Here is a 12,883-nt window from a genome sequence, read left to right as displayed (position 1 = left end):
ACATCTATAAGAGAAAAACATCTTATGTCTCTTGTAAGCCCACAGCATAAAAAATTCAGAGATATCTTACTTTTTATGCCATTTCCAATGAAAAGCTCTAAGAACTAAAACTGACTCATGCCAAATGCATATCACTGAATTGCTGTGATTTCTTAGTCTCAAGTTTGCAACACGGAAATTATTTATAAAATGTCAATTTTAGCTCTGGAAAAGAAATTCCTATGTGTATGTACATTTTCTTTCTTCATCCTCAGAGAATTGCTTACTGTAGCTAGAGATCTGTGGTACAACTTTAATATATTGGGAGAAAAGGGGGATGGGTGAAACTAGCGTAATGTACTTTTTTGACAAGTGAAGACAATGAATCAAAATTAAAGCCACAAGTTTTAAACATATATGCCTTAATAAAAACAAATCAAACTTTAGAAAGTAATATGACAAAAGGTAATTAGACATTTACAATTAGACTCATGAAACACTGTGAAAATAATTTACTTAAGTTACAAAACAAAGTTTAGCAGATTTTTTTACACTGTATGCATACATTCAGTATAGTGTGGGGATTTAAGTACTTGAAACACCGGGGATTCAGAAACCTTTCTGGATCTATTATTTTCTAGTTAAGCAACCTAGGAAAAGTTATTTGAACCTCTCAATCTCTGCTCAGGAATGAGTGATCAGAGTTGGTAATAAGATTAAATAAAATAATCTATGTAACTGTGTGATCATGGAGCTGCCCAATTCAGATCTTCCTTCTAAAGAACATGCTGTTGGGAACAACTGGCTCACAACTTCCAGCTGTTACACTTTTGGATCCACTGAGCATTGACACCAGGTCCATGCATCCCTCTGCAGATCCCAGCAAATGATTAAGCACAACAGTGGTACTAGAACTTAGCCATTCCTGCCCCCCAAAAGGGATTTTTCTGAAGAGCAACTTGGCTCATGGACTCTCCATCAATGTAGCCGAAACATTATCAAAATTATCCTGCAGTATGAGGCTTTTTCTGCGTAATCCTACCATCCCTTCTTCCCCTTTCATAGGGTCAAACTTGTATAACAGTTCAAACACCCTCCCCTTTATTCATTATGAGTAGCCTCCAAATAAAACAAAGCAAAATACTGCATTTGTAAATACTGTGAAAAGTTGGAAAAAATTACCCTAAAATTAAATTATAAGCTTGACATTCAGAGTTATTTGGCATACGAAAAGAAAATCAATAGTAAAACAAGAAAATACAGTTTCTTACAAAAAACCCAAATTAAAATAAAAGTAGCTAGGTATACAAAATATTATCTCTTTTTTAAAATGACTTAATATGCCTAGAATCTTGACACTCCTGCATGATAGGTGTTTCTAGAACCCTATGTGACAAATAAACAGTGAACTTAAAATTGAGCTCCTCAGAGGCCTACTAATGAGCTTCAAAGAAACTATCACCTATGAATCATTGGTCTGATACCAACTCAGAGTGCCAATTCTAACTGATGGCTATTCAGCCAACCTACATAAAATGAACAAGTGACTTCATATCCTTTTCTAGTATACAAACTAAGGCAACACAAAACTGGTACACCCATAGATAGTTCTGTATAAAGTAAAGGATTATAAGACCCTAGTGACCAAAAACATGCTAACATGGCAGTAGGGCAGGTAAATGAGAGGAATAAAAGATTTATATTCCTTCAAATTATCACCTTTCAATAGGCAAAAGCATTAAGTATGAAAAATGTTGGATAAAGTCAATTAATTCACTTTTATGCATTTTTATTTTGGTTAATTAAATTAATTAAATACTATATAAAAACTGTCTTGCCTAATCCACTCAATAATTAAGAAGTAGGCTATTATTGATAACAAAATGTTATCAACTTATGAGATTCAGAGAACTTAAGTAAATCCATTCCATGTTTTTGTGGCAAATATATATATATATATATATGGTGCAAAATAAATATCCATTGCAATGAATGGGAAAAAAAAAAACTCTCCAAGAAAGCATTTTTGGTTACTATAATCTATAAGTTTTACCATTCAGGTTTATTTTTCCTATAAGAAACTTGAAGAAAAAGGAAATTAATTATCTGTAAAAATCTAATCATTAACTTTAACATTATTTATTCCCACTTTTCTTATCAATGCTTAGTTTTTAATTCATGAGCACACTTCCATGGCATGGGAAATTGAAAAATTCAATTTAAAACACTGACTGGTGCTTAATTTGGAATAAAAACTGCATAAGTCAAGCTATCTCGAATGGGAAAAGTGGCAGTGAACACCTGTTAATCAGCTTACTAGTAGCTTAACAATAATCACTGAGGAAGAACCTTGAAGAAAATTTACCATAACCAATATCCTCCTTAGTATATTATGATGATAACACACTAAACCTGTCAAAACCAAATCCCAGGTCCAGAAAAGTACTAATTAACAACGGCTAAAGTCAAATCATCTAGGATACAATCCTTAATATATGTGACATCCCTGAAATGGCATCTGTATCAAATTTATAAGTCTTCTGTATAAAATTGGCATTAAGGGAGTAAATATTCTTTTCTATATCTTCAGTGCATGCCTGGCACACAGTAGTGATCAACAAGTGTCTGAATGACCAGGAATAATTAGAAAACTAATGAAATGACATTCAATAAACTAGAGCCAATAAATAATATTCTTATACATAATGGGCTATTGTCTTAAAGGTTTTACTATTTTTAATGAAACAGTTGGATTCAAACTAACTTGAAGCATATCTGTATCATTTAAAATGCAAAGCAAGTCCTAAGGCAAAATAAATTAGTTCAGAGACATTAATTCAGAAGTTTTAGATTAAAAGAATTCCACTTAGAACTGTTACCTCTATATAAGATTCACTGTCTTAGAATTTTAAATATAAAATGGCTTTTACCTTTCTAGCTGAAATTTTCTGATTACATCTACTAAATAAATGCTATAGTATAGCATCAATTTTAAAATCAGGCACATTAGGATTTGTAATATTTTATAGATATTCTAACAAAATCTTGAGAATTTTATAAAACTTCAAGCTGATATTTAACAAGAAGCAAACAAAAGATATGCTAAATATCTTTCACTACTTTTAGAAGATAAATAACATGTTGAACTTGAATTCTGATCTGATTATACAATGTTCAAATTCATCAAGACTAATATCCATTAGCAAACTGTTTAACTGACTCTCAATCTCATTTCAGTCATTTGAATAAATGACTATATGACTGCTAACAAAAATGACCAGAACTCACAAAATTTAGTTTTTTTAAATGCTGAAAGTTGAAAAAAAAGAAAAGGAGGGTAACAGCTGAACACTGACAGACACATTCATTTCTTGATTGTATTTATGAATAAAGTACTCTTTGCAACACATATTTTTTTATTTTTTGGTACTGGGGAACCAACCCAGGGCCTTGCAAATGCTGGGTAAGTGCTCTGTCAATGAGCTATATCCACAGTCTTGCCAGGAATTGTAAATTCCAAGATAAGAAACTGTTTCTCCCCTCAAAGAGGTTCCAATCTTGTGAAGGGGAGACATTTATACAGATGAGTAGAAGACAAAATGGTTAAACTATTATTTGATTATTTTAAAACCTCCACCATCTTAAGACAGAATTTCTAATACAAAATTTCATGGAAAAGTAAAACTTTTGCTCCCTAATTCCTCAAAAGGACTCAAGCTTCTTGATGTCTGAAAATAACACATAAGGTCTTAGAACATTCGTTCCCTAACTCATTCCTCCTATTATTTGCATTTATTCTCCAGAGACCCATCTTCCCATATGATGTAAACTCTTCTTTTGCTTTTTAGTTTCTTGGCACCAGGGATTGAACCCAGGGTCACTTAACCACGGAGCCACATCTCCCCAATCCTTTTAATATTTTTATATTTTATTTTGAGACAGGGTCTCACTGAGTTGCTTAGGGCCTCACTAAGTTGCTAAAACTGGCTTCAAACTTGCAATCATCCTGCCTCAGCCTCCAAAGTCACTGGGATTAGAGGCATGGACCATCAAAGTGATATCCCATTCATCAAACTTCACCCCTAGTTTCATCTACTTAGTACAGCATATACTATTTTCTTATTTGCACTTAACACATTTGAAAAATTTAATTTGCATTTACCATTTTTTGCTACAAAGTAATACTTTATTGTATACTGGCACATACAAGATTCTGAATAAGTATTTGCTGAATTTGCAATTTAATACTGAAGGAAACAAGCAATAACAGTATAATTTACACTGTATTTGTATGCAATGCAGGATATCAGTGTATAATTGGTAGAATGTTATCCTGCCCACTAGTAACACTAAATGTATATGAATTGTCTTCTCAAAGAGACAGATTTTATTTATTTTGTGTCCCAGAATCATTAGCATATAGACATATCAGCCAAACATAAGAAATACTGATGAGCTGATCTGCAATTAAATAAGTATCACATTTTTAAAGCATCTATTGAATATTTCTGATCAGATTAAATATATATATATTTCAAGAAAACCCAGCCAGGGTAAGGAAGCAATTAGACTAATAGTCATTAGTTTTTTCTTGTTTTCAAAATAAGAAAAAATTGATTTCTGGGAGTTAGCAGGTAATATATACACATTTTACTAACATGAATTGTGTCAAGGAGAATGAGTTCTCTATGGCAGAAATACATTTTAATAAATATATTTAAATATCAAAACCAAGCTATAGGCTAGTTTTATCATTTTGTTCAAAGTAATCATTCTTCTTGGAATGAAGAAGTCAGTCACATTATAGATTGAATTAACTTCCTAATTTGCTGGGTTAATAAAGTCCAGTTGTGGGCTGAATATATAAAATAAGAAAACATTGAAGCAGAATACTGAAAACTATTTCACTGAGTAGTTTAGAGCAAAACTTGCTTGTAATTTCTGAGCTTTGCTCCATTTAAATTATGAATGCAATTAGTAATGGTTTTTACCTATAACATTTAAAAACATTAATAGTACTGTATAACATACAAGGTAATATGATTTTTTTTTAAATCACATAGTCTATTTTCTTATGCTGTATGGTCTCATTTGTCCTAGGGATGTCACAAAAGCTGACAGGGATCAATCTTCTATATTGTTTTATAAAATTAGTAGAACACAAACCACATGGAAAATATCAATTAGTACATAAAACTATAAATAACTATTGAAAACTCAGATAAAATATATAGCTCTTTCCTCTGGCTTATGTGAAAGGGGTGATGCCTAGCCACAACAACTTAAGGAAAAGCCCTGCAATAACATCTGGTATTCATTTTTCATTACTGAGTTACTTTGATTATATAATTCATAATAGTATAATATTAAAGAGCCAGTAAAGAAGGTTGAGCTCTGAAATTTTATAAACTTGGATTTGTATTCTTATTTGCTGCTATATCCTAGTCTGATTCTGGCAAAGTAATCTCTTTGACTAATTTTTTTTAATCATTTGTTTGATGAAATGTAATAGTGCCTATATGAAAGATTACTGTAATGAATAAGTTAAAATGGTTATTACTATAATACCTGGCAAAAGCAATTATTCAATAAAACACAATTAAGTCTCCCTAAAGTAAAATTTATTGTGAATGAACTGAAATTACAAAGAAAAAATCCATGCTTATTTTACCACTCAAAAAAAGAGGCAACAGAATTTTGAAAAACAGAAATATAAAAATATACAGAAAGGTTTTAAAAACCATAAATAGATACCCAATTTACATCATTTACACATAGATTTTCATTTTAACTCCTGATCTAATGATTGCCTTACTAAATATTTAGACAGACCTGATAAGTCACATGCAGGGAAGGGAGAGACTCCTATGCTATTTTTCATTTTTGTAAGTTTATATTCTTAACTTTAATAATTTTAATGAAAATAACCTGGTTATGGACTTACTAGTATTTAATTTGATTCATAGTGTTGAGAGGTTTTGACACTGAAAGAATCATAAATTACCACCAAACCCAGACACCATATAGATGAAACTGCATTATTAACAAAAAACTGGATCCTTATTTAGGGTGATATATAATTATATTATATTTTTAATTTTTTTTGTGACATAAAATAGATATTTATGATTTCATAAATTTTTGAACTTTTAAAAACCAGATTTAACATTTGAAAGTATATAATTACAAGTGTATCTTAAGTAAAATCTACTCTTAATATGAACTATAACTAATTAAAATAGTGCAAATTCTAATATTATACAATATTTAAAATTAGGTTATGAAACTGAAATTGCCATTTAAAATTAAGCTTCAACTATTACTTGCAAATTACTGTGGTAGAGGGGGTTTATGGGATAATTTAATATTTCTAAAATATTGTTAATTTAATTACTACTTGAGTTATTAAAAAGGTTCCTTAAATACTAAAGAATTAAATGTAAGAGGTATTATACAGTACTTTAATTTACAAAACTAATAAAAATGAAGTTTTTTCAATTCCTTTTATTTGTATCAGTTAAGTAGCAATATACTTAGAAAAAGAAAGTAAATAAATTGGAATATAGGCATACAGAAGTATCAGAAGTTAACCATTCTGAATTGTCTAGTATATCAGTTTCTATTATTATTTTTGTGGATTGTTTCTGCCTCTGAAAAGATAAATCACACCTAATAGGATCATGTTTTAGAGAAGACCTCAATTTTTATACATCCTAATAATATGATGTCAGAAAACGTTCCACTTCAAATTCCTAACAGATAAAAACACTACATTTTAAAAGCCATGTTTAGTTTGTTTGAGCTGGAGAGCAGATGTAAATGTAATCCACACTACTATCAAACTGCAGGTCTGACAGATATCAAGCTAATTTTTATTTCTAAGTACTTTAAAAATTATTTGTAAAACTAGCATAAAAAGGATTCCATAAATGTATTGTGATTTTATTTTAACAATTATTCTACACTACAATGGAAGTACATGCTCAAACAAGACACCTCAGCAGTATTTTAAAGCAGTAACCACCTAGCCAATTTCTGTATGTTCTGTAGTTTTTCTAATCCACTCTCCCTGTGGTTGAGCAAAATCGAATTGCCTCTCACATTTGCAGACAGCTCTGTGAAGGTGATAATAGAGCTGCTCCCTGCTGTCATGAGGCAGGAAATAGGAAAATGGCATATGGGGCTAGAAAGAAATAAAAAAAAAAAAAAAAAGAAAGAAAGAAAGAAAAGAAAAGAAAGAAAGAAGAGAAAAGAAAAGAAAAAAGAAAGCGAAAGAACAAACAACAAAAAGAACTAAATAAGAACAAAAGAGATTTTAACAAAGAATATAACCCAATATACTTTGCAAGTTAATCTCTTTTCAGAATCATTTAGCATATTTAATCATTCATCTGCATCCTCACTCCAAACATGTGAATGGTTGATACCAAGTCTCTGGGGCAAGTTTTCATTGTCTAAAACATTTGGAAAACACAACTCCAGAGTATGTCCCTCACAATATCAATGAAACAGAGCCCTTAATAGTCATTTTGAAGATGTACTAATTCCAAATTCACCAGAAAATAAAGGTAGAGAAATGCTTATCAAGATATTAATAAAATGTATATAGCAGACTTTTAATATGGATTAACACTTTCAATTTTAGGAAATTTTTAAAAATTAAAAATTAAAAATTAATTATTAAAAATTACTGTTTACAACAGTAGGTGATTAAAGTAACAACATATCCCTAAATAGTTAAACTACTAATAATACCAAGGCATATTTATGGATTGGTACACTTGTTTGATTATTTTAATAAACAGTGGTTTTCTGTGTAATTAAGACTCCTGCTTTAAAACAAAATGGATTTTTATTTAAAGTATGTGTAAACAGAATGTGGCAGTAGATGGCAATAAAGATAGAAATGACTCTACCTTTCCTTTTACACTCTGAATGGGATCCACAACCACTGCCACAGCTCTCTCCGACAAGGCTTCAAAGCTCTGCTGAGTGTTGATATCCACACCAGAAAGCCAACAACCAAAGCCAGGGTGACTGTGATACCAACCAACAACCATCTCAGGCCTGAAACAAAGAGGGCATTCAGACACTCAGAACAGAACAAGTAATACATTTATGATATGAAAAGAAACAACACACTAACAGGGTATAAATTAAGAAGAGATGAAAAACACACAGGTGTGAAAAAGCACCATTAGAAACTCTGAAATCCTACACCATATTATCCAGAAAACATGGAAATGAATAAGTGTGACAAAGGAGTGCTATCATTAAGAGATGCACATTAGCAGTGGTAGATAAGGCTTTCAGTTTTTCACCTTGTTACCACACTTTCTCAGAGCCAGTTTTTACCCTTTCAGCATTCAAGTAAATATCTACTCTTTAACTCCTTAGCTCTGGGAGTTGGATTTTCCAGACACAGAGTACATTTTTAACAATGGACACCAGGATCCACTGTTGTGAAAGGATTAAATATCAATTAAACCAGCAGTAGAACTAGGAACTCAGTCAAAAACCAATTTGCACTGTTCTGCTCAGCTGCTGAGCCTTTTGCTAACACTAATTTTGAAGTTTTTTCCACAGTAGAAGAATTTGAGCAAGAGAATGGCAACTACTGAGATTTAGTCTGAGGAAAAAAAAACTTAAGAATATCTGGGTTTTACTTTCTCTATCTTTAAAACTCATGTCTACAAATATACTTGAATATTCAGAATCTAATTCAGTTACAACTATCAAATACACACAACATACAAGTCCTTCAATTACAAGTGTCTACACAGTAACTCTATATGCTAAACAGAGAGAAGCCTCAGCTCAAGCTTACTACTTGACAGTCAAGAATTCTAAAATGAGGCAGTTCTCTGACTGGCAGATTTCTTTCATTCTAGAGGGAAGAAATACTACACTAGCAGTATATTAACCTGATACTAAAAGATACTTTTATATTGATTCCTAGGAATGATACTCATATAACATCCATAACTTCAGGGTATGTTTCTAAAGATATCTCCCATTTTTTTAAAAAAATAATCAACTGGGCTGGGGTTGTGGCTCAGCGATAAAGCACTCGCCTAGCAAGTGCGAGGCGCTGGGTTTGATACTTAGTACCAGATAAAAATAAATCAATAAAATAAAGGTCCAACTACAACTAATAAGTAAATAAATAAATATGATCAATTGAACTACTTACCTTCCTGTTTGCTTCAACATATCCAACATTTTGGCTTGGAACACTGGATCAACTGCTTCTACACTGACACCCTAGTTTGGAAAGAAAAAAAAGTGATTACTGTTTTATAACTTTGAAAAAAAATGAAACTTTATATATGTTAGTTAATGAGTTAATACAACATTCAGGATCCTTTAAGAGTTTATGGCTATTTCTATGTATATATTTATCAAAAATGCCAAATAATTTAACCAGCTATGATTTTTGGTTAGACCTATGTAGGCAAATATATTTCCTAATGTCATCCTCTGATAACTGATAAAGACTACAAATATTCAGTTATTATAATAGAAAATTATTTTTTCAATAATTTACTGTCCCAATAAAAGCAATTAAAAAAACTTCCCACTGGACCCAAGCCTGTTAAAATGTTGTATTTTTCTAATTTAACCAAAACAAGATTTTAGCACATGAAAGAATAAAGAGGGCTCATATTATCTAGTTGATTGCCATTATAACTCCCACAAGTTGTCTTCTAACATCTGGAATCTAAGCACCTCTGCCCCAAAGATAACAGTAATGGAATTCCAACAAAGAGTGCATCCTTTGAAAACAATCTGATGTGTTTTTGTTTTTTTTAAACAGTTTAAAAGGAGACAATGAAAAAGGGGAAGGTGAGGGAGAGGGGAAAGAGGAGTGGGAAAAGGAAAAGGTGGAGAGGAGGAAGAGGAGAGGACCAGGAGGAATATGCAATAGAGACATATCTCTTTATGAGAAAGTTTGCTGACTCTTGGGCCAGAAGAAAAATTTTCTAATTCTACTACATTATGCAAATATGGGGATCAAAATATTCTATTTTATACTGTCATATAAACATTTACATGGAAATGATTATATTAAAACCTAAGAACCATTTACTATAATAGGTATCTACATAATGACAGAAATAATTTTATTATGTGTTTCATATATCTAACATGAAAAAGATAGTTACAAGTAATAATAATCTGTGGTTTAAATCTAAATATTTAGTTAATATGTAGTATTCCTCTAAGTCCAAATGAACAAAAACAAATACAATGGATGTCTAGATGGACAAAATTCAAAAATTAGCGTATTTCAACAAATTACTCCAAAGAAAATGTTGTATATTTTTCTATTATTTTATATTACATTAGATATATATTGCACTCTGTGGTAAATATTCTATTTAAAATGTTTGTTGTATACATAATGCATCACTTAAAAATAATTTGTTCTCTAGTATGTACCTTATCAAAGCAAACTCAGTAAGAATCTTCAAGTAGAGCAAACAGCTTTATGACAACATTTTTTAAAGTAGATATTTTACAAGGCTCAATAAGAGAAATGTTGCAGAACAGAGATAAAACTCCATCAGAAAAATAAACTTTTTAAAGCAAATAGGTGAGAAGAATACATGTGTTATTTTTTGGAAGGTAAATAGAATGGTTATGGAATGTCTATTTTTAAATCTAAATGCACATGTTATCTACATAAGTCTAATGCATTAAAAAAAGTAAAACAACAAAAAAACTTTAGAAAGATTAACATTTTAATAAAGAGGCAGAGTAAGCAACTTTCAAAACTCATATAGAGTGTGGTTCATATAAACAAATTATCATACCTAAATAAAAAGAACTAAGAAATCCTCTATAGTTTTGGGTTTTGGCTTTTTACTAATTTTTACTAATATTTTTAACAGGAAAATCTTAAAAGTCATTCACTACCATATATAAAACAGTAAAAATAAGGGCATGTTTTAAGACCATGTAAACAAGATATGAGGACTAGTTAATATACAGGCATTAAATTTTTAAATAAGAGAATCTAAAATCTATTGAAATAAGTGTTCAAACTAATCAAACTAGAATCATGCTTTTAGTTAGTTGCTAACTTTTAAGTCCAATGTTTTGCTAATTAAAGATGAAGGAACAAGTTAAGGGATTTTAGCATTACCATCATCCAGTTTGGAGACCTATAAGAATTCATGATGCATTTAAAGGTAAATGACATATAATCTAGAAACATTAATATTATAATTTTTTTCTCATTGGAAAGACAAAACAAAATGATAAAAGTTATTTTGCACAGGAAAAGAAAAGAGAAAAGATTTTCTTGCAGCAGGCAACCATAAAAGTACTCACTGTTCCTGATTGTGGCATAGCAAACACATCAATCACTCTGACTGTGTAATCATCAACAAATTCTCCAAGCATTAGACCCATAACTTCCATTGGAACTCCAGCACGGCCATGTTTTAACATCTGTAAATAGGAAGATATGTGGACACAAAATGTATTCAAGACTTTTGGTCTCTTTTTTTTTTTGTTTTTAAAAATAATCTAATTTTTCTTCAGTGGAATTAAAAGTCTATTTTATAGATGTGCCTAAAATAATACGCAAGTCTGAGGGGATAAAGATGGCAAATATACCAAAGTAGAAGACAGAGTAAAAGCAACAGAGGTTTTTAATGCAAATAACTCCATTCATAACTTACTTTTAACAGAGCCAGGGAAGAGATGTAGACTTGTTCTGCTGTGTCCACTGCAGGAGCATCTGTAGGAGGCCCCTAGAAACAAGTACATCAAGTATTACACACAGAGTATAGGAGTGGAAATTAAGTTACATTTCATATAAATTTGATTGTTTTAAAAGAAAAACACGTCAAACATCTTTTCATTCAGTTCCAATGCAAATACTCATGTTTATAACAAATTCAAATCTTAAGAAAATACAAAAGTTAGCACTTAGAAAAGTTTCCAATAGCCTTAAAGCTTCTATCTTTCAGCAATGCTAACCTATTCATGGTACAAAATAACATTTCCTATTGAAACGTGAATATAAAATGCTGTTAGACTAGCATGATTAACTGAAAGAGAAACAACAAATCCTCTGAGCTTCTTGATTTTTAGCTAAAGATAGCACACAGATTAGGGATACAGAATTGTTTTGCTGATTCACAGATATAGTGGGAGGGAAAGGGAAAGACTTCTAATCCCTAGGTGAAATAGCTGTGAACAACATACTCTGCACTTCACCTAATGAAGCTGCTCCCCCCTCCTCCCACAACAACAAATTTAACACAGTTGTCTCAGGCATGAACAAACTGGTTAAGTTATGAAAATATCTCCAAAATCCTGACTACTACTTTTAAAACAAATATTATTAATCTTATTACAGACTATGGAAGATACCAAGTTTCTCTGGAAAAATCTTATTCATGAAAAGAAACAAATTTCTTTTTACTCTAACTTTCAGGAACACAAAGCAACTTATAGTCCTTACCTTCAAGATGCCTACTATCTTACAATCTTATGTGATTCTTCCCCCAATTAATAGACACTTTAAAAACTTCTTGCTTTTTCAGTGTTGGGTAGGCTGGGAAATTATCCTGAGATGTGATTTGTAACTGCCAGGTCCTGCTTTACTTAAAAGTTCTCACCCTGACAACAACTTTACTACAAATTACAAAATAAACATGTAGCTATTCAAGTTGTAACTCAATGATCTCTCTTTTACTTACTGAAATTCAACAATTGCTTTACTCTTTACAGTCCACACTTGCAGCTCTATATGTGTTTCTTCTATTTATATGCTAAATTCTGTGATTTGTTTTGTTTAAAAGCTCATAATAATTACTCAAACCATTAAGTATAAAAGGTTCTAGAGTAAGTTTTCTCTAAATACAAGAATGTCCAGTAAAGTGGTAAA

General features: G+C 31.0%; 1 protein-coding gene across 2 annotated transcripts in view; it reads right to left on the bottom strand.

Moving 5' to 3' along the window:
- Psmd14 (proteasome 26S subunit, non-ATPase 14) overlaps positions 1–12,883 on the bottom strand; it is a 106,264-nt gene that overhangs the window by 32,114 nt on the left and 61,267 nt on the right. For both annotated transcript variants that reach the window (XM_015479236.2, XM_015479237.2), the window contains 4 exons: positions 11,670–11,741; positions 11,317–11,436; positions 9,173–9,243; positions 7,896–8,046 (listed from right to left, as the gene is read on the bottom strand). In XM_015479236.2, the coding sequence (XP_015334722.1) occupies positions 7,896–8,046; positions 9,173–9,243; positions 11,317–11,436; positions 11,670–11,741 (414 nt within the window). The remainder of the gene's footprint in view (positions 1–7,895; positions 8,047–9,172; positions 9,244–11,316; positions 11,437–11,669; positions 11,742–12,883) is intronic.

Source organism: Marmota marmota, unplaced genomic scaffold, assembly GCF_001458135.2.
Source record: "Marmota marmota marmota unplaced genomic scaffold, marMar, whole genome shotgun sequence".
Classification (NCBI taxonomy): domain Eukaryota; kingdom Metazoa; phylum Chordata; class Mammalia; order Rodentia; family Sciuridae; genus Marmota; species Marmota marmota.
This window is presented reverse-complemented; position numbering and strand designations above follow the sequence as displayed.